The 22,429-nt window shown below is 37.4% G+C and overlaps 1 protein-coding gene and 1 non-coding gene across 4 annotated transcripts; both read left to right on the forward strand.

Annotated features, from left to right (window-relative positions):
• The first annotated feature begins 24 nt into the window (after positions 1-24).
• Positions 25-21,878, forward strand: LOC101708805 (mitochondrial import inner membrane translocase subunit Tim23). Of its 3 annotated transcripts, none has more exons than XM_004874516.4 (7): positions 25-274; positions 2,620-2,678; positions 7,084-7,177; positions 7,377-7,461; positions 10,244-10,302; positions 11,884-11,994; positions 21,355-21,878. In XM_004874516.4, exons 1-7 carry the CDS (start codon positions 169-171, stop codon positions 21,468-21,470), a joined length of 630 nt encoding a protein of 209 aa, XP_004874573.1. In that variant the 5' UTR covers positions 25-168; the 3' UTR covers positions 21,471-21,878. The 3 variants fall into 3 exon arrangements, with proteins under 3 accessions (XP_004874573.1, XP_004874574.1, XP_087066750.1); XM_004874517.4 differs by lacking the exon at positions 25-274 and adding an exon at positions 313-482; XM_087210624.1 differs by lacking the exon at positions 25-274 and adding an exon at positions 553-2,144.
• LOC147828268 (small nucleolar RNA SNORA74) lies at positions 9,559-9,762 on the forward strand. Its single transcript, XR_015451067.1, has one exon. It is a non-coding gene; the product is annotated as a small nucleolar RNA SNORA74 (small nucleolar RNA).
• Positions 21,879-22,429: the final 551 nt, after the last annotated feature.

Below are 22,429 nucleotides of genomic sequence, written 5' to 3' on the forward strand. Positions count from 1 at the left end.
CGCAAAGCGGAAGTGCAACGCGTTACGCCCACCGGCGCCCGGAAGGTCAGCGTGTGAAGGAGGCAGTAGTAACGCGGGATTCCCCGCTGCTGCCTCGGTGCAACGGCGGAGCTCTCGACCCCGGCCTGAGGCGGCGGGGGGAAGCGGACGTCGGTTTGGTGTGACACCATGGAGGGCGGCGGGGGCAGTGGCAACAAAACCACGGGGGGCTTGGCCGGCTTTTTTGGGGCCGGCGGAACTGGTTACTCGCACGCGGATTTGGCCGGCGTGCCGCGTAAGTATCGGGCCTCGCGTGCGAGCATCTCTCACGGCTTCCTGTGACTGCACCAGACATGTGGCGTCCCGTTCTTTTTCTTGCTGGTGTTCACAAGCGTCAGCGCTAATGGTGGGGTTAATATGTCTGCAAGACTGCTTTTTCAAGGTTAAACGAGTCTGGGAGGAGCGGTACAGATCCCTAGGACGCTCTTTGTGATTGACCTGAGGTGGGAAGATGATGCATGTTTTTCTTCGTTTATATCCAGGCCTCCATTTTTCGCTCTCTTCACGCTCAATCCTGTATGTTGAGCAATGTGCTTGACCCTAGATTAAGACAAACCTGGTTCTGGAAGTAAACATATTCCGTATTCCAAATAGGAACCACAAGGTGCAAATTTTAATTTCAAAGCAGCTATTAGGGCGAGTCACTCAGTAATAATGAGTATAGATGTGGAATAAATAGGAGTTGGGACAATCCAAGAAACCATTTGGAGGGAGATGGAAAGTGAAGTGAGCTTTAAAGGTAGTTTATAGACAAGAAGGAATGCAGGTAAGAATTACAGGAGGAGGAGAAATACGTAAGATGGAAGATGCAGAGGCATGAATAGCTTCCTCAGTCTTATGAATGTAGTTAACTATGGGTATCCAACAGGAAAAATAGAATTTGGATATAAAGATGCTACAAAATTGGTGGTGGATAAGCCTTTAAAAAGGATTTTTCTTTTTGAAAATTCTAGTAATATTTTCCTACTTTTATACTCAAGAACCCAAAGAAAGCTTTTTTGTATCTCTGTTGTCCACATGTGACAAAACCGAGTGTAGAAACACAATTTATATGTGTCTTAGGACTTCTGAGATTCATATCACAGTGGGCTCTATCTTAACGTTGCAAAACACTGTTACATTAATTTGGTTAAGATTTGAAGGTAAACTGTGGGACCAGAGAATGAACACCATTTGTTAAGCCACTGCAATCTGCCAACTACTTTTCTGATGCAGGACTGCAGTGGCTTAAAAAAAAAAACAGTTCCTGTGTGAAGTATACATACTACTGACAAGCGAAATAACTTAAGCATTGTGGTTAGTGATAAATTATGTAAAGGAAATAAAACAGTCATGAGATGGTGATGGAAAGAGAAGGACCTTTTAGAATGGGTCAGAGTTGACATTTGAGCTGTGACCAGGATATTGTGCAAATGGTTGAGAGGCAAGTGTCCAAGAAAATGGCTAGTTCAAATGTCCTGAAACAACAAATTTGGCATATACTATGAGAAACTGCTATTAGGTCAGTGTGTCTTTAGAATTGCAAGGGAGTTGTAGTGGAGCTGGAAATGGCACCTAATCACAGCTTTTGTAGGGAAGGATAAAGAGTTTGGATTTGATTACAAGTGTAGAGGGGAACCTTTAGGGCTTATTTCCTTTTTTTGTTCGTTTGTGTTTGGTACTGGGAATTGAACTCAGGACCTTGAGTTTGAGAGGCAAGTGGTGGCACCACTGAGCCAGCTCCCCGGCCCAGGACTTCCTTTTAAGGTGATTCTAATTGTAAAAAGGGTAAATTGAAGCGGCAAGAGGATGTACGTTAGATAGAAAATTGTTCCTGTGAAACTTGATGCTTGGAGTAGGATGCTAAAATAGAGTTGATAGGTAACAATTCAGAGTAGATATTAAAAACAGGACTAACAAGACTTTCATTTGATAAAATAATCAGTCATGGTCAGTGCATAGATTTGTAAGCAATAGCTGAGACACATAAGATCCAAAGAATAAACTTAAAATTTGGGAAAACTTTCTTTCCTTCATAGTTTTTTCCCTGTCTTCACAGTTAGTGGATTTCAAGTCTGGCCCTCTGAAAGTCTGCGTTTTCTTTTGCCCTGACCTCCCTCCATATGGTAAAACCAACAATTCTCTAACTTGTCAGAATAAATCATCCCTGTCAGCATTAAGATCTGAAGGAACTGTCCTGGAATGTTTATCCACAATTAGAAACCAAACTCAACCTCTCCTTTCCCATGGGATGGATTTATTCATCTTTTGCTGAATAATATTGGTTAGATATTCTTTTAGTAAAGAAAAAGAAGCTAAATTTATAAATGGCCTGCTTCTTGATAGTTTGATAATTTGATATGCTACTGCTAGTACTTTAGTGGCATAAGCACCTAAGCCACTAGTGCAAGACTGATTTGAGATTGAGGGACCTCAGGAGGAAGGAGCCCCTAAACTGACTGGAAAGGTAAAATGGGAAAAAAAATTTCACATTCAGTGGCCTGTAAATCAATTGCAAAGCATGTGTAATATTCGAATTACCTTCATATGAAATAACTTTAAATAATTTTGTTCCAATATGACATTTTGCTTTTTCTCTAGTAACTGGTATGAACCCCCTGTCTCCTTATTTAAATGTGGATCCACGATATCTCGTGCAGGTAAGACTAAGATTTGGTGCTTTATTTTATCCTGAAAAGAAGTAAAGTTCAACTACTTAATGTTGACTTGAACTTCTGGATGCACTAAGTCTGCATTCATTCTTTTTTTTTCCCCTTACAAGCGCTGGGGACCAGCTTGCATCTTCCACTGTTTAACTCTCTTCAAAAGTCTTTTCAAACCATCAAGGAATTAATGAAAAGTACCCCTGTGAAAATATAGTTTGTTTTTAAAGCTGAGTTTACTAGACTAAATGTCAAAAGGGTAGTGGCCTAAATGTCAAAGTTTCAAAGATTACTGGTTGAATATCTCAGGAAAGCAAGGTTGACTTCTAAAAATCAAAGTACTATGATATATCAATATATAACAAAGTAGTAAAAGAAAGAATAGAGCACACAAAATAATTCCCTCAGTAGATATAGAAAAACTTTTGATTAAATCTAGCACCCTTCTAGAAAACACTCAAACTAGGAATAGAAGGGAACTGCTTCAGCCTAATAAATGGTAGCTACAGAATATCCAAAGGTCATACTTAATGGTGAAAAGCTTAATACTTTACCCTTAAGATCAGTAATCACACTCTTAAATTCCATTTAACATTGTCTAGCAGGACAGTTAGGCACAAGAGAATGAAATGGCATCTAGATTGAAAAGGAAAACAATCTGTTAGCAAATGAAAACAATCTGGTTGTGTCTAGAGAGAATCAAAAGCACAAAAACTTAGAGTAAATGAATTCGATACATAAAATTGTTACAATACATGATTTCAGCAGTTATAGAATACAAGACCAGTTACATAAATCGGTTCTGTTTCTATACAGTAGCAGTGAACACTCGAAAAAAATAAAATTATAAAACAATTATGTTACCAGAAGTATCAAAAGGAATACAATTAACTGAGGTACAAAAACTTACACTCTTGAAAACTATAAAACATTGAAACAAAGACCTAAGTAAATGGAAAGACATTCCATGATTGTGGCCAATTTAATGTTGTTAATATGATAGTACTCCTGTAATTGACCTACAAGCAATGTCTCAGTATCTATGGTGGATATTTTTTCTTTTGTAGAAGTTGTCAAGCCGATCCTAAAATTCATATGAAAATTCAAGGAATCTAGAATAACAATTTTGGAAAAGAACAAATTGGAGGACTCTTCAATTTTAAAACTTACTACAAAGCTACAGTAATTAAGACATTGTGATATTAGCATAAAGGTTTGATCTATAGATCAGTGGAATAAAGTTAAAATGAAAAAATCCTCACATTGTTTACAATCAGTTTGTTTTTAGCAAAGCTACCAAGACAACAAGGAGGGGAAATACAGTCTTTTCAAAAATGATGCTGGGGGCCAGGGATTTAGCTTAGTGATGCTGCGCCTGCCTCGCAAGTGCAAGGTTCTGAGTTTGCTCCCTGGTACTAAAAAAAAAGATGCTGGGATGGCTTAAATCTTGGTGGGTCTTTTTTTTTTTTTTTTTTGGTACCGGGGATCGAACTCAGGTCCTCATGCTTGCGCAGCAGGCGGTGAAACCGCTGAGCTAAATCCCAGGCCCAAGGGACAGGTTAAATCTTAATGTAAGAAACTGAAGTTGGATCCCTAACTTCACACCATATACAAATGTTAACTCAGATTGGGTCATAGACTTCAAGGGCTAAAGCTGTAAAACTCGGAAAAAATCATAGACATAAATAGTTGTGATTACATGAGGCAACAGTTTCTTAGATGTGCCACTTGAAGCAAAAGTAATAAAAGGAAAAGTTGATAAACTTAATAAACACTTAATTTTGGAGTGCTAAAGCTAAAATCATCAACACAGACATTGGGAAAAATATTTGTAAATCACTTATCTGATAAAGGTCTTTATCTAGAATATTTTACTCTTAAGAATTCTTGGAGGTTGTAGTGGCACATGTCTGTAATCCTAGCACTCGGAGGCATAGGCAATAGGATCACCAGGAGGTTGAGGCCAGCCTGGGCTACGTAGTGAGTTCAAGGCCTGCCTGAACTACAGAGTGAGACTGTCTCAAAAAAATTTACTAAAAAGATAAAACCAATTATTGTAACAGATCTGAATAGATATTTCCCCATGAAGATAGACAAAAATCCCACGATCATGTGAAAGTTTGTTCATTGTCATTAATTAGAAAAGTGGAAATCAAACTGCAATGAAATAACACTTCACACCTACCAGGATGACTGTAATGACAAAAACAGACAATACTGCTAAGAACGTGGAGAAATTAAGCCTTTATGCATTGCTGGTGTGAAGGTAAAATGATACAGCTGCTTTTAGAAACAGTCTGGTAGTTTCTCAAAATGTTAAAAATAGGATTGTGTTAAGACCTGGCAGTGCTACTCTTAGATACCCAGGAGAATTGAAAACGTGTTCACATAATTTGTAAATGATTGTTCACAGTGGAATTACTTAAAATAGATCAAAGCAGAAACAAATCAAATGCCTATCAATTGATAAAAGGAAAGATAAAATGCAGCATCTTCCTATAATGTAATAACATTTGGCAGTAAAAAGAAGGAATTAATGTTACATGCTGCACATGGATGAACTTGAAAATTTGCTAAATCAGAGAAGCCAGTTGTAAAGATCATATAATCTGTGCTTTCATTCATGTACATTGTCCAACATAAGCTAATAGACACAGAAAATAGATTAGCCACTGCTGAGGATTAGGAATAAATGGAGAATAACTGCTAACAGGTAGGTGTAAGGTTCTTTTTGGGGTGGTGGGAATGCCCTTGAAATTGATTGTGATCTAGGTTGTACAAGTATGAATGTATTTCATAATGTTCATCGTAGCCATCTTCTAAAAATTTTCTCTTGTTCATTTCTGGATTGAAAAATAATTATTCAGTCAAATTCGGTGATACCTCAATTATCTCCATGATTCTGGTCACAAACCGAACTGGATGAAAACTGAATCCCCATAAGGTCAACATTGAACCTAACCATTAATTTGATTCAGTTTTTGTTCACCTTGGTCTTTGAGCAAAATGATGGAAAGAATCAAGTTCGTGAACTGAGGTACCACTGTGATATACCTAAAATCCTCAAAGTGCACAATTTAGAACTAAGGTATTAATTTAAAAGTCAAGAAACACTCAAAAACTTGCAAAATTATATATAGCATATCACGACATGGGACCTCTTCAGTTTGCATGGTAAGAGTGAGTGTTTTTGTTCATTTGTGTACCTTTTGATGAGGTTATGTGCACAGACAGATAACCCAGTGCAGGCTGGACATGGTGGTACATGACTGTAATCCTAATACCTGTGTGCTGAGGCAGGAGGATCACAATTTCAAGGACAGTCTGGGCTACATAGCAAGACCTTGTTTCAAGTACAAAATAAAAACCTAGTGCAGTGCTACTTTTCCTAATCAGGAATGTATTTTCCAAACTTTTGTATTTGGTACAGGAATGTAGGAGAAGTATTTCTTTTTTTTTAAAGAGTAGGAAGAATTTATTGAGAGGAAGATGGCTTCTGTCTGAAGGGACCAGAAAGTGGGTTGCTCAGGGAGAAGCATTTCTTGCTATCTCTTCTGTGCTGAATGTGACATGGTATGTGTGATATGGTATCTACTGGGGATTATTTTACAAAAATGAATTGAAAATGTTGTCCATAAAAGTGTATTGACTTTAAAATTTATTATTTTTACTATTAAGAGTGGAAGCATTTCTTAACCTAGAATTTTGGGTTCTCTTCCATCAGTTCATACTACATGTTTTGTCAGCATTTACTAAGGAGAGGGTCTAAAGTTTTCTGAGGTTATCAAAAGAAAATATCTCATGTAACAAAGTTATTAAGGTGGTGTATCTGAGGAATAGCCCAGTGGTAGAGTGTTTGCCTAACATGTGACAGGCCGTGGATTCCGTGCCCAGCACTACCAAGAAGTGAAAAGAATTTTTAATGGTATTATTTGCCATTGTCTGGCTGCCAATCTGTTGATTTTTAATAGTTTTTGCCCAGTTTTAATGATCATTTGGTCTTACACAGTAAGGGTGCTCAGTGAATACCTGCTAACTGACTAGTAGTTTTCTGCTTCCAGATGGATCATCTATCAGTTGTTCTCATAGTTTTCTGTTTACCTTTCTTTAGAGCTGCCCTTTCTCAACTCCTTTGCATCACTGCTTCAAATTCATTAAGGCAGCTAACGTGCAATGTATCTCATTTCAGTGATAGGAATGAGAATCTTTCTATTGAACTAAATGTGCTACACATTTCATTTCATATTAGCTATTGCAGGTTGTTTTAGTTTTGAGTAAGATAGTCGAGTTTGCTTTAATTTGAGATTTGGTTTTCTTGAAAAATTGCTTTGAAATTTAAAAAGTACTTTGCAATAATATGCCTTGAAGCATGTTCACCTTGGCTTTCATTATCACCCCTTAGGATGCCGATGAGTTTATTTTACCGACTGGAGCTAATAAAACCCGGGGCAGGTTTGAACTGGCCTTCTTTACCATTGGAGGATGTTGCATGACTGGTGAGTAAAACAGTTTTTTTAAATGTCCTTAGTCCAAATAGTTAATGGTACCTAAAATCAAAAGCAATAAGAATATTGGTTTTAGGGGTTTTTTTAAATCGGTATTTTCAGTTTTCTTTTTTGATAATGAAAATGAGTCAGAAGTACAGTTTTTTAAAACAAAGCTATAATATTTGGATAAATTGTTACTATTCACCAGGGGCTGCATTTGGGGCAGTGAATGGTCTTCGGCTAGGATTGAAGGAAACCCAGAATATGGCCTGGTCCAAACCAAGAAATGTACAGTAAGTGTTGGGTAATCATCTTACATATAATGCTTGAATGTTAACCTCTGCTTTGTTAGTTTGATGGATATAACACTGAGGTTACAATGTTCAGAGACTTGATACTTAATATACTTTCCTTTTTTTCCTGTCTTACCTCAAATAGAAGGAATAAAAAATTATTACTCTTAGTTCTTAAAAGGACTAAATTTTTGAGTTCCTTGGTCACCTGGTGCTACCCCATCCTAACTTCTTAGCTACATGTATTCTGTTTTTCAGGCTGTGTGACATGCTTTTTAAATTGGTGAATTAAACTTAGGAGTCAATTCTAAAAAGATAAGGGTGTCTTTCCTCATGAACTTGAAGTCTACAGAGAAAGCAAAAGGCAATTAAATGGGTCAGAAAATGTGTATGTCTTCACTCTGAATAAGAAATAAACATGACCAGTCCTTGTTGATCTTTCTTTAGTAATATGTTTGTTGCTAAGATTTGCTCTTTTTTTTTTTTTTGGTACCGGGGATTGAACTCGGGTCTTTGCACTTGTGCAGCAGGCAGCGAAACCACTGAGCTAAATTCCCGATCCAAGATTTGCTCTTTTTTATGAGAAAATATAATTGCTTTAATTTTATTTTTTTCAATTTTAATTTAACACATCTTAATTCCTTTTTTGTAAGAGGAGTTGTACAGTGTGTGTTCCTTTTTGATTCATGGTTTTGTTCTAGGACTCTTTGAACACGATCATCTGCGAATATTGTTCAGCCAGCAGATGGCAGCAGATGTGCTAAGGTTAGACCTTACGACACTTGAAAGCCTGTCGAGTTTTCCTGTTACTATGTGGATCACTGTATTTGTATTACCAGCCCAGATCCTTCAATATTTTTGTGTAATGGTCAACATTTTCCTTCTTGCTCCAGTTGTTTTTATTTTTTTGTATTATAATTTTGATTCTATAGAAAAGTAGACATAGTATGAGCATCTGTAACATAACTCTTCCTTAACCATCAGCCATGTTTCATTTCATTTTCTCCCATGTTATTTTGAAACAAATCTCCAACATTATATTGGATATAAATTTGGAAAGTGTTCTAGGAAGGATAACTTGCTTCATTTCTTAAAACAGTAATACGTAATCATTGTGACCTTTCTAGATAGGGAGGCAGCATTTAGTAATGGAAAGAGGATAGTATTTATAGCCAGGAAGATATATGTGGCTTTAGAACCCCAGTTTCATGACTTACTGTTTTGTGATTTTTGAGTAAACTTTCTGTTCTCTGCCCTTAGAGTTGTTGAGAGAGGATAAAAATGAAAAGTAGGTAAGGGCTCTGTTCACCTGAATAGATTTCAAGGACCTCATTGTCAGTTGCAAAAGGTCCTTTGTAGATAACAAAAACATTTGCATTTCTAGGCAGGGGATGATTTAGCAGTGCTTAGTCAGAACCAGATGCTTTCATCACATACCATTTGTGTTAATCAGATTGCCTCCCAAAGAGTTTTACTGTTTTGGTCCTACCAGCGATACAGTGATGGAAATTGATAGTTTTAACGCTTGTTTCAGCTGAAAGAATGTGTGGAAATTCAGATTTATTACTAAACATGTAACATAATTAGGAACAAAATTCTTTTCTTTTCAAAAATCACTAATTTTTTGAAACATCATTTTATAAGTGCAGTGGACCCTTGACTTATGAACTTGATTTGTTCCCAAGGGCTGGTTGTAACTCAAGTTGGTCAGTGAAGGCTCAGGCTCCTCTACATGGCCTTCAAAGTCTTTCTCATATACAGGCAGATCTCAGTGTCCTTAGAGAGACCTTGGTCCAGGATTTCTCAATTAACCCCACACAGGAAAGTTGTTGTAATGTTCCTTTCAGAACTCTTTAAGGGTTAAATCCATATCTGAGACCATCTGGAAGCACAAGTGATTGGCATGTGGATCATAACTTAAGACTTTTGTTGTAAGTTTAAACTAAAATTCCGGTCGTAACCCAAGTTGTTTGAATGTCAGGCCGATTGTAACTCAAGGGTCCACTGTAATACCAATTTTTGTTACTGTAGAGGTTAATTGAATCTCGTAATAATTAAATGAGTTCTTCAGCTCTTTGTTACTATACTTCCACTGTTTCCAGCAGTAGTCAGCCGTCCAGACAGATGTGTAGCTGTGACGGTGTTACACTGCTGGGAGAGCATTGTCTTGTCTTCTTCCCCTGGTGGCCTGTGTCGCTGTTCTAGTGGCAAGGGGCACTGGTGCAAGGCGTGACAGTGCTTCCTTGAGAGTGTGCTGAGCATTCACTTTGGCTGCTTGGTTCTAGTCTGGGAGCAGACAGTGCTGTTTCTGTCTCTTCAGCTCTGCTTTCTTGTCTATAGTTTGATATTCTTTACTTTGATTCTGTTTGCCATTCTGAGTATATGCTCTTCTTCCCAAAAGAAATCAAGCCAATTTGTCATACTCACAATGAGATCTTTTACGTTATCAGTTTCTGTGGTCGTTTCCTTTATAAAAGAATTATTCAAAACTTTTATAATATACATTTAATACTTTTTATATTTAAGAGAATTTAACAAGGAATTTTTCTCAGTCATTGCCTAAAGTGCTGAAAATTTTAACCTAACCCTTATCTGTATAGAGTAAAAACTATCTTTTGAAATCTGAGGAGGTAGTAAGGGGTATCCTAAAATGAAGAAAACTTCAGGGTATGTGTCTAGGCATTTTAAGTAGCTGTTATTGTTTTTTTGTTTGTTTGTATTTTAAGATTGCTAGTGAGATAATGATTCTAAATGCAGATTATTTCTTTTTCTTCCTTGGTAGGATTTTGAATATGGTGACTAGGCAAGGGGCACTGTGGGCCAATACTCTGGGTTCTCTAGGTAAGTAGAAATCTCATTTACTAATAAATGCAAAAAACATGCAAGTATTGTGCATAATTTGGTCACCCAAAATTCTGGTTCTAGGATAAGAAACAATTATGTTTATATCTGCTCTGGTGAATAATGTAGCTACCACAAACTGCCTTGTGTTCAAGCAGGACACCAAATAAAATCGTGTTTTAACTAAATTGAAATTCAGGTAATTTTGGCACAGGCCAAAGGGTTATCTGTGTTAGGAAAGGTTCAAGGTCCTGTAGTGAGATGTGACAGATTAGTCCTGCCCTTTTGCCGTGTTTTCCTAATAGTTACTCAGCAATCTGTTCACCTGAGTAGATTTCAAGGACCTCATTGTCAGAGTTGCAGTAGGTCCTTTGTAGATAACAAAAACATTTGCAATTCTAGGCAAAGGGTGATTTAGCAGTGCTTAGTCAGAACCAGACGCTTTTATTACATATCAATTTGTGAATGATAGGTTTTTTATTATTGACGATATATATAGGTTGTGACATCCAGGGTTTTAGTAATTTATTAACTTAGCTGAATTTCTCATTATCTTTTTATCTCTGTCAGAACACGAGAAAATGTAGACAACTCATTGAAAAGATTTAAAAAAAGCCTCTGTTGTGACATAGTAAGATCCTAGCCTTGTCCTAGGATTTAGAAACAGTGCCTTTGCGCACTGTGTAGTCAGATTTGCATTTTGGATTCTGCTGAGTAGCTGCTTCCACATGCTGCTTGCGTGAGACTTTCTTGGTTTCAGCACTGCGAGTCCCTCATTGCAAGAAATTCCTCATTCCTGGGTTCACCAGATTAGCTGGTCACCTGCTGGTGACGCTGTGTGTTTTCATTGTCCTTGATCAGCCACAATATTCTCATATTCACTTTTGGTTAAGTAAGTTGACCACAAAGATGTCCCTTATAGACGTGTATAGCCCAGCAGAGGACTTGAAGACTGAGTATAACATTGTTGGAGGGTCAAATGCAGCTATACTTTTGAGAAAGGGTAAGAGAAAGTTTCAAAAGTTTCAGTTTCATGCCTGATAGGAATCAGAGTCAGAGGAAGGGTTGTTTGGGGGAGGATCATGTAAAATCAAATGGTGCTAGAGTTACAGGTTTTACATGTAGGAAAATCATCTCACGTTCTTTTTAATTATGTTTTTTCTTACAATAGAAGTATGTGGGTATTTAGTCCAAAATACAACTATTATGGGTAACGTTTAAGTGAAAATTTAAAATATTATTCTTCGGACTATCCGGTAGCATTTTCCGGAAATAGCAACTTTTATTGTTTTTTTCTGAGTCTGCAGATGTTTCCTTCTGTAGGCACAGTCATGCACAAGTGTGTATGTGTGCCTGTTTCATATGTTAGTGGATGTAGTTCTACTGTATACTATTCCATTATGTGGAAAGTCCCCTTCTGTATTAATTCATTGTGCAAATGCTCTTGACGAGCATTTTATTCATTACCAGGGTTTTGTTCCAGTGATTGTTCTATATTTATCTTTGGATAAATCTAAAAATAATAGCCACACTGACTTTCAGTCATGCTTTTATTACTGATCACTTCTATTTTCCCTTTAGCTTTGTTATATAGTGCATTCGGTGTTATCATTGAGAAAACACGAGGTGCAGAAGATGACCTGAACACAGTGGCAGCCGGAACCATGACGGGCATGTTGTATAAATGTACAGGTAGTTGCTGCTGAACTGAGAGATAGTTCTTAATAGACTTGAAGCATGCTTGCTATCCACATTTCTCAGTGAAAACTGTATGGTTTTTTTCCAGTATAATCTGATGCTCAAACCATGTGGTTATTTTGGTTTGTTTTTGTTTTATAATTGTGGTAAAAGTAACACTGTCTTAAAGGTAGTCTAGTTCAGTAGTGTTAAGTTACTCATAGGATTATGCAACCAACTCCAGAACTTTTCATTTTGCAAAACTAATGCTCTGTACTCATAGGACAAAAATTCCCCATTTTTTCTCTCCCAGTTCCTGAAGGTCTTACACTGTTGTTGAATATGATTACTGTAGGTACCTTGTATAAGTTGGCTCATAAATCATTTGTCTTTTTGTGACTGGTATATTTCATTTAGCATAATATCCTCAAGGTTCATCCACATTTATTGTGTGTCAGTTTTCTTCCTTTTTAAAGCTGAGCAATACTCCATTGTATATATTTACATATCTCTTCCTGTGTCAAAGGTTGCTTGGGTTGCTTCCATTTATTGAGTATTGTGAATAATGCTACTATGAATAGGTGCCAACAAATACCTGCTTATGACCCTGCTTTCAGTTCTTTCAGCTATATATCTGGAGTTGGATTATTGGGATATCTAGTTCATGATTGTTTTTATTTTTGACATTGAAACAAGTTAAGATTCACTGGGAATATATCTCAGTGTTAGACTTGTTTGTCTAGCATGTATAAGCCCTTGGGTTTAATCTCTAGCACTACAAAGAAAAGAAGGAGATAAGATTTTTTTCTGTACTTATCAGTCATATTGTTTATCTTCATACTCTAAGCAATAGAATATTGGTTTCGTTTGACCTGTAAGATCAGTACATTAAACTGTTGCAAGATACACACAAGACCAAAGCCCCAGGTCTATTAAGAACATGTTATTCCTGTGAGAATCTTGCTCCACTGGGAGATCAGCATGATGTTGCATTAAGTGTGAGATAGTTCTTTTTTATTTATACATTTTCATTAGCTTAGAAACAAACATGCGGATAATACCCAGTTTTATTTATTTTTTACTGTGTGTGTTTCCCTGAGTGAGCACAGATGCATGTGATGGTGTGAATTGGTCACTTTCCTGGTGCAAAGTACCTAACACCTGCAACTTAAGGGAGGAGAGTTTTATTGTGGCCCGTGGTTTCAGAGCGTTCAATTGGTGGTCAGCTAGCTCCAAAGCAGAAACATGGTAGAAATGGACCAGAGCGGCTCACTTGATGGCACTCAGGAAGCAGAGCACAAGGAAGAGCTAGGGAGACACACCCTCCAAATGCATGTCTCAGTGATCTGCTCCACCAACTGGGTCCTGCCTTCTAACAGCACATTCAGCTATGAACTCAGCAGTGCATTAATCCACTGATGAGTATAGTGCCTCATGATCTGCTCACGTTTCAAAGGCCCCATCTTAACACATGAGACTTTTGGGAGACATTTTAGATCTAAACTATAACATTGGGATCAAACCTAGGGCCTTATGCAAGCAAAGCACATGCTTGACCACTTGTGCTACACCCCCAGCCCAGTGCCAAATTTAATTTTTTTTATTGTGTCGATAAGTCTTTGTTCACCTTTTATAATTTTATTTTTATCAAAATAAACATTATTTTATGCTTTCAATTTTTTTTTTTTTTTTTGGTACTGGGAATTGAACTCGGGTCCTTGCGCTTGCGCAGCAGGCGGCTAAACCACTGAGCTAAATCCCCAGCCCTAAAATAAACATAATTTTAAAAGTTAAGCTTATTCTTAAATCTAAAAGTCTCAGTGATGTACAGTAATGGATTCTTATGGATTCATCATCACCTTAGCTAATTAATTTCCTGCTTCCAAAGGCAATTTCTTTAATTCTTTCCTCTTTATCTTCACATTTCTAAATAACATGATTATTTGGCTATTTCTTGGTTTTTTAAGCTTAGGTATTGACTTTCTACTAGAAAAACTATGTTAGGTCCTGTAAGAATTGTACAAAATGTACTTGTTGGAGAAAGGAAGTCTTGCTTTTTATAGAACATCTCATTTACAAGTCTCTGAAGGGATTACAGGTCACCTTCATTTTATGGACAGACTGAAACTCAGGCAAGTTACTTTGGCTTTCTAGCCAGCTCTTTAGAGACCTTGTGCTAATCAACCCTAAGCCTAACTCCGAAGACTTATTGCCACACCAGATCGCCTCCAAGATAGAGAAATTGGGGAACTTTTAGAAAAGCAAAAGTAGTACCAACAGTTGAGCATGACCTGGAATATGGACTGAATTTCAAGTGTATCTGGTCCCATGATAAGCATGAGAGAGGTGGAGGAGAAAAGTCTGGGAGGAGAGTTTAGGCCTAGAGAATCGGAGGCATGAGAAGTTTAAACTTAGACCAGAGGTCCTCAGACAGCTGACAGATGATGTCAGTCACCTGGTCAGATGATTATACACTATATGTGTGGACCACAATGCCACACAGTACCCTATAAATATCTGTAATTATTGTGTGTCAGTTAAAAAGTATATTAATAAAAATGTCCTCAGACAACCAAGCTTGGACACTCCCAGCGTATACAAGACTCCAAAGCCCTCTGTTTTGGACAGGGAGTCCTGGAGTCATTCTTGTGGGAGATTAAGCTAGAAATACTGGGTAGATAAGATAGATTGGAGGTTGAAGCAAATCAAAATGGTCAAAGGAAAATACTACTACAGAAGTTTAAGGTTTGTGATGTAGTCTCAAGACAAGTGACAGGTGGTGAATGTCACATCTGATGAAATGGGGGGATGGTAAGGCAGATATGCACAGGGGAAGATGATTGGATTGCTAAAAGGTTGTTTCCCTGCTTTGCTATCTTTGTCTTGTGGTACTGTGGAAGTAGCAATGTGACTGAGCAGCACACCCACCATCGTCCCTCCCAGTCTTTTCCAGGAAGTGCTGAACTCACTGAAATATCTCAGTTGTCTTTGACTCCCTGTAGTACTCTGTCCTTTGAGAATTCTTTTTTGCCAGTGATCCCTAGCCATTTGAGTAGTTGTTTTCTGTGAGTGGTGGTAGGATTCCTAGATCCCTCTGAAGACCTTAGGAAAGTTTTCGAGGGTTTGTAAACTTAGAGTTAATATGTGTCCTAGGGCTCTATTCAGGAGAAAGGTGGAAGTTACAATAGACACTTTCAGGTGTATGAGTAAATGGAAATGCCAGTATTGTATTTAGAAGGTAGGATGTAATCAAAAGTCCAGTTAACCTATCTTCACAGTGGCCTGTGAGACAGTCCTCTGTATGATTTGCTGTTTTGCCACTTTGATGGCTCCAGGTTCAACTCCTTAACTGCCTTTTACTCTCATTTCAGGCCTCTTTTCTTCCTGCTCCCTCTTAGAACAGTCTTTCCAGACATGCACCTCACCTCCATCTTTCTGTCTTCCTTCAGATACAGTCTTCTTGAGGCATCTCTCAAACACCATAGTACATACACATAGTTTTGTGCTGAGATCCAGCTTAAGGAAACGACATTTTTAAAATGCTAAAAACTAATGCCAGAATGCCTTTCCAAGTACTTACTTAGCTTTGCTAGTATGAAGTGTCACTTGGTTAAAAATAATTATCTAAATGTCTCACTTTGGTTTTTCCTGGTTGTTTATGGGACTGAGCATTTTCCTTTGTCAGTGGTTATTTGTATTTTCCTTTGAAATTATCATTTCTTTTATTTTTAATTGAGTTGGTGCTTTAACTGATTTGTTAAAATTATTAAATGTTATGACAGTTATCGTTCTACTTTTTATATATGCTACGTGGAATTTTACTTATTGGAAAAAATAATGGTGGTAATAAAGATGTCATCCAGAGGTTCTTTGGCAGGTGACATTTTAGTACATTCAGTTAAGACACTGATAAATAGCATTTCAATAAAGCTGATGGTTGTTGCTTAATTTGAAAAACTGGACTTGTATATTCCTTTACTTTTACTTACTTTGCTTTTATAAACTGACTTACGGAAAACATAGGATTAACTTGTCAAGGTTTTGGCAAGGAGGGATCACTAATAACTTTTGCCTTTGAGAACTTGTTTCCTGAAAATGTGTGACTAGGCTGCTCTCAGCTAATTGATTATGGGAAACTATAGCTGTTCTTGTTCAGGTAGAACATAGTCATCATTAAATGGATCTCATATCCCCCAGGGAATCCCATAGTGACATTTCACATGTTTTGAAAAAACATTTGCATAGTTCATTAAAGAAATATGAGACCTGTTTTAAAATCATGTTATCAGAGTTCTTTTAACCTAGCCTCTCTGGTCTGACAACCACCCATTTTCTTAGTATTTTTCCTAGTGATCTTTCCACTAAAATAGCTTCTTACATTCCATGTTGAGGCTTTCAGTCTGAGCTCCTTTCTTTATTTTTTCCCCCTCTTTGGATTTCTGTTTTTGAAGAGTACACTGGGCGTTGGAATGAGCCATTCCCCTAGGGTTAATGGTTTTTTCCTTAATGGTTTATGCTTGCAGTATTCAAAGAGAGTACCTAAGAAGCTCTTTTCCAACTCCTTGAATCTGAACGTTAAAGTTATATTTTTATTCCTGCCACACAAAATTAATTTCCATGGTCTATTTTCTTAGATTTATTTAAAACCAGAAATTAATATAAAGACACTGATTTGCCTTTGTTAGTGTGATTTCAGTGTGTTGAGCTAAACGATTAAACCAGAAAACTGTGTACAGAGGTTGGGATTCTGGGTCAGCAGTTATTTACTTCCTGTGATTATTCACTTCCACAATTGCAATGGAAATTGAAATCTACTTTTCATTTGACATGAAATTAAGTTTTTCTTCTGTGTTTTTTCTCTTCTGAGCCAAGAATTTTCTTCTCTATAATTAAAATTAGAAGGGTCTCCTGCTGTACTCACTTAGTACCTCAGAGAAATCCTGACAGAAATTTAAGCTCCCATTTGTTTTTCTTTTTTTTTTTTTTTGTAGTACTGGGGATCAAACTCAGGACCTTGTGCTTGCAGGGCAGGCACAGTGCCGATGAGCTAAATCCCTGACCCTTCCCATTTCTTTTGATAATATCAAATATTCTGCCCTTTTTATCTTATCAGTAACTGTTGACATCTCACATTAGAAGTAATTTAGTGCATTTTCCCATTCAGGACTGCCTGTAATAGGCAACACCACAGCAGCCTACCTCCTGTAGGAAGACCTTTCATTGGCTAGAAGCACCAGTGCCACTATGCATAATGGGCGTGATGTCTTCCATTTATTCAAAAGATGGAATTCCATATTTTGTATGAAATCTTGAGTTTTAAAATTCTAATGTAACTTAACATAGTTTGGTCCAAATTCTTGTTGGCTGAGTGACACACTTAGGCTAAGTTTTAAATTTATCTCATCCTAAATCCTGCAGTGTGAAAGCATTTTCAGGTTTTTTTAAACAAGATTTTTCTATGCCAAGGTAAAGCTTTATGGGTATGAAAGGTATCTACACACTATTTGTGTGAGTCCATGTACCAGCATGTTTTGTAAGAAGTATTGTTAGAGCTCTTGAAAATTTCCATATGTAGTACATTTTATACAGCAAACCTCGTATTCTCAAATATCTTAGGAAAACTTGGATTTTATGATTCTTTTGAGGTTTCTTACCTTCTTTGTGGTGGATTAATTACTAAAAACACTGTAACTCAGCTAATGTATCATAAAGCAACTCAACCAATATAGGGGCCATTCAGAGACATGAGTAGAACATAGGCAGTTAAACTATTTTTTTAAAAAATGTGATGAAAATTTTAAGAATGTCACTTTTTTAATGTCATCTTTTGAAAAGTTATGTGACTATTGTGCTCGTCCATCAACCTTGCATGTGATCACTTTACTGGTTGATACATTTAAAATGAAACAAATTACTGTTAAGTGCTTATTGGTGAAAGTGTAATTGTGCTGGGTGTGGTGATGCATGCCTCTAATCTCAGCTACTTGGGAGGCAGAGGCAGGGATATCACAAGTTCAAAGCCAGCCTGGGCAATGTAGCAATATTCTGTCTCAGAAAATTATTTTTTAAACTATAATCGTAACTCAATAAATGTTAATTCCATTTCTGTCTTAGAGCTGAATGTGGTATTTGATCTTTATCCAGGCCATTTTGATCCAACTCTTAGTTTCATTTAATTATTCTTTATATGTGAATGATGTTGAGTTCACTGATGTTTGTAATAACATTATTCACAGTGGCCAGAAGGTGGAAGTAACTCAGGTATCCATTTATGGATGGATATACAAAATGTGTACCCACAAACAATGGAATATTATTTCAGCCTTAAAAAGGAAGGAAATTCTGACATATCATTGATGAACCTTAAGGAGATTATGCTAAATGAGCCAGTCAGAAAGAGTGCAGATATTCTTAATGCCACTGAACTGTACACTTCAAAGTAGTTATGATCATAAACTTTGTTCTGTGTATTATGTCACAATTTTTTGGGGGGGGTATATATTTTCGTTCTGGGAATTGAACCTAGGGCCTCACATGCTAAGCACACATTCTACCACTGACAGGGTTTGGTAGCCCTCTCAATATGTAAGTTAAGCCTGTTCCTCTAAAGCAGGGCCAGCAGCCACCTGTTCACTATCTGAAAGCCAAGAATTGTTTTATCTTTTTCAAACAGTCACATGTTCAGTGGTATATAAGTACCTATATAATAGCTTTTGAGCCTCATAGATTAATAATATTTACTATCTGGTCTTTGTAAGAAAGATTTGCTAGTCTCTGTTGTAAACTGTCATTTTTATAGTTAGCTTTATATCCCCAAAACAAGGCACTTAAGTATTCTGGGCATTATTTCCACGTTTAGAAAATGTAATACTTGGCCCTGTCTCTCTGGAAGAGTTGTGTAAGGGTGCAAAAGTTAGGAGGTAATACTGAAACACAGACCTTGTTTGTTTTGCTTTATAGAGATTGACCATTGGTCTTATTTGCTTACTCTGTTTTCAAAGCAAGTATATTTGCTGATCAACTTGCTGTGCTTAGTTGACCAAAAGTTATTTTATTAGAGAAAGACTAAAGCAGAGGCCCTGAAACTTACCAGTCAACCACTTGGGAAGCCCTGGAATTAAGGGAAAGAGTAAAATTAAGGTATGATAAAAGGCTGCCTTTGAGTTAGGATTAACTATGTGGTGAGTAAATCAGACACTGCAGATGTTTGGTGTCTTTCTGCTAGAGAAAACTTTTCTAGTCTTTAAAGAACTAATGTCTGTCATTGATTTGAACTAATTTTTTGTTTCATTTTGGTTAAAAAATAGAAAGCTTTGAGGGGCATAAATTCTTCCTAAGGGGTATTTAATATCCCTTGCTGTTCCAAAGATTGTAAAGCCTTATACATCCCATTGTCATTACGGGGTTCTTAATGTCTCTGCCAGAGGATTTCCATGGAAGCTTATTTGACCGCTGAAAACTTGTGTGGAAATTCTACCACGTGGCCTGGTAGAAACCATGTTCTTAGGACATTCAAAGGAAAGAAAGCTCAGCTGGAAAAAGTGATTTGTGGTAGTCTTTATATGGATCTGTCATGGACTAAGGGTTCCGAGCGTCAGAGTGCTTTCATTTATTTTCCCTGTCGTTTTTCTACTAACTTAACATCGGCTGGGGGCACAAGGGCCATTGCTGTGTTTCGTGTTGATTTAGAATGGAATTCAGAACATCGCATTTTGGCTGCCTGCTTGAGAGAACTCTCATTACATGTAAAGTTTTAAGTCTAGTAACTGAGATATGATGCTGTTGTCCATACCTTTGATTGTTTATTCTCCTGAGCCTCAGTTTATTTTCTTCCATTTTTCGGAATCTGGTCTAATTATTGTTCACTTCTGGGCCTGCAACTTTTTTCTTGACTTGCTAGTCAAAAGGCATGACATTAATCATTATTAAACTGAGCACACTATTTTAAGTTAGCAGTTTGAGTGTACATTATTTTCTAATTGTTTATGTTTCAACCACACTGAATACATTAGAAATTAAACTGCCATGCCTACTGTCTAAATTCAACAAGATGATAGAGATGATATGGACTGCAAGAAGGTAACCTCCATTTACTTTGATTTGTGAGACTTTTTAAATGTTTTTGCTCTCCATCCCACACACTTCACACTTGTTTATGGGTGATACCAGAAGCTTGTTTGGGTGTTCAAGACAGATAACTGTGGCATTTCACAGTAGAAGCTAAGCAGGACAGCTATCAGAAGTCTTCAGAGTGGAGAGATTCCTGTAAGGAGTGCTCTCCTATCAGCCAGAGACATCTGGTAGACTTAATGAGAAATGGCTAGTTCTGAAGTGTTTCAGTACAGCAATGTTGCTGTGTTTTGCAGAATTGACTGGCATGGCAGTAAGGAACCTCCACCACTATGGATCCACCTCACCTTTGTCTTCCTAAAACATGACCTGGACAAAACACTAGTCTGTGATCCTTCCTTGTTTGTGTAGCTTCAAGATATATCACATTTTTTGAAGTTTCTTTGGGAACCCCCTCCTGTGGAGTTTTTTTAGTTTGGTTTCTCTTTACCACATAATAGTTATGACTGTGACATAACCATAGACAAACTTTGAGAAATATGTCACTTCCTCATACTAGAGTTGGGGATTATTTTCTAGTGACTGAAACATTCTTATTTCTGCATTTTAAATGAAATCTTTTTCCACATAAAAATTTTACTGTCGAAGCAGAATTAAGTCTAATTCTTGAACTTTTTCCAGCCAATCTGATAATGTGAGGTGGCTCATTGCTCATTAATCCTTGGAGAATGTCCCATCAGCCATAATTCAGAGCTTGATTAGAGCCATTTTATTACTACTGCTTCTTGAGTCCTCAGAGTTAATATTTGGAGGACCCTGTCCAGAGTCCAAAGGCTGTTTTTCACATGGGGTTTCACCTTGTTTATATTACAGCCTAAGTTCACTGACTGCTAGTGAAGTATAAACCTTATTAGCAGGAAGTGACTGACTAGTTGGAACCTCAACAATAATAAGCATGAGACTTATCTGTAACTGCTGTAGTTACAAGTTGGTTTGAGAGAAATCAAGAAATCTTTATTCCTGATGATTTTGGTACACACTGAAAACTATGGAGAAATTGTGAATATGAAGTTATCAGAACATGTATGTAGTACACAGATGGTTTGGGGAATTTATCTCCTAGACTTAAAGTCTTCATTTGTTGTGTTACTTTAAAAACTTACATTCCTGTTTGGGATGGAATATTCTTTAAAAATGTCTCCATGTCTTTTTCCCTGTACCATACTCTTTATGTAGCCCTTCAGTAATAGGATAGTGTGTTGTGTAATACAAGATTGTTTTATTCCCCTTTTCCTTCTCTCCTAGGTGGGCTTCGAGGAGTTGCACGAGGGGGTCTGGCAGGCCTAACACTTACCAGCCTGTATGCACTGTATAACAACTGGGAGCACATGAAAGGCTCCTTGCTCCACCAATCACTCTGAAGATTCTGCCAACTCCTGGAGGACACTTGTATTAATTATCCAGTTAATAAGTCAGTCTGGATTTACTTTCTCCTGTCTACAATTAGCTTGAAAAATTGAAGATTGATTTACTGTGATGAAGATGATCATGGATAACATGGATAACCAGGGCCGGCAGTCCTTTTTGCCCTCAGTGAGCTGAAGCCCAAACCTTGGTGGCTTACTGAGTAATGTGGTTCTCTTCTCCTTTGGAGCTGACCTTGCACCTACAAGTTCTCTCCCCTACCCTGAACTGGAAAGCCACTCAACTCCCAGAATTCAGGTCATGCTTGTCAGTCCTTTATCACGCAATTTGTTCATTAATGATCTGAAACTGTAACATTGCCCTGTACTCTTAAATAAAGGGTGAAAATAGAACCAAAGTCATAACTCCAATGTAAACACAGTGTCTAAATTTGAAAACATATCTGGGTGTAAAGTTACTCTTGGCATTTTGTTTGTACTGAAATGAAGGGCTACTGGTAGCAGTAACTTCTTGGATGATTTTTACCTATGGAACTGACAGAAACCTCAGGAAATTTCATCATTAGTGTAGTGTGTTAGAACAGTGTGTCCAGCACCTCACTCCATTTTGTATGCAACAACTTGCTCCTCCTTGGAACTGATGAGGAATTAGACATTTCCCAAGCAGCTCAAGGAAATAAGGGCAGAATGTTTACTTTCTGAATCAGTTTTCTTATCCCTAAGATGAAATTAATCACATATACTAGCACTGCAGGGTACTCATATACTTAAGATAAATCACCACTGTCTATGTGATTGGGAAAGTAAACTGGGGCTTTCTTGGATGCGTCTAGTAAAGGGAAACCTGTGGCAAAGCACTGAGCCCCAGCTGCTGGGAGCCCAGTGTAAAAGGAGCAGATGTGGACTTTTCAGGCAAAGGCTGAAAATGGAAGCAGTAATACATCTATTCTTGACTA

The sequence above is a fragment of the Heterocephalus glaber genome, unplaced genomic scaffold, assembly GCF_053883595.1.
Source record: "Heterocephalus glaber isolate CG9 unplaced genomic scaffold, H.glaber_assembly_v1.0 deba00001150, whole genome shotgun sequence".
NCBI lineage: Eukaryota > Metazoa > Chordata > Mammalia > Rodentia > Bathyergidae > Heterocephalus > Heterocephalus glaber.

Coding starts and splice junctions, on each gene's coding strand:
- LOC101708805 (XM_004874516.4), top strand. CDS start 169: ATGGAGGGCGGCGGGGGCAGTGGCAACAAAACCACGGGGGGCTTGGCC. Junction 275..2,619: donor GGATTTGGCCGGCGTGCCGC/GTAAGTATCGGG, acceptor CTTTTTCTCTAG/TAACTGGTATGAACCCCCTG. Junction 2,679..7,083: donor ATCCACGATATCTCGTGCAG/GTAAGACTAAGA, acceptor ATCACCCCTTAG/GATGCCGATGAGTTTATTTT.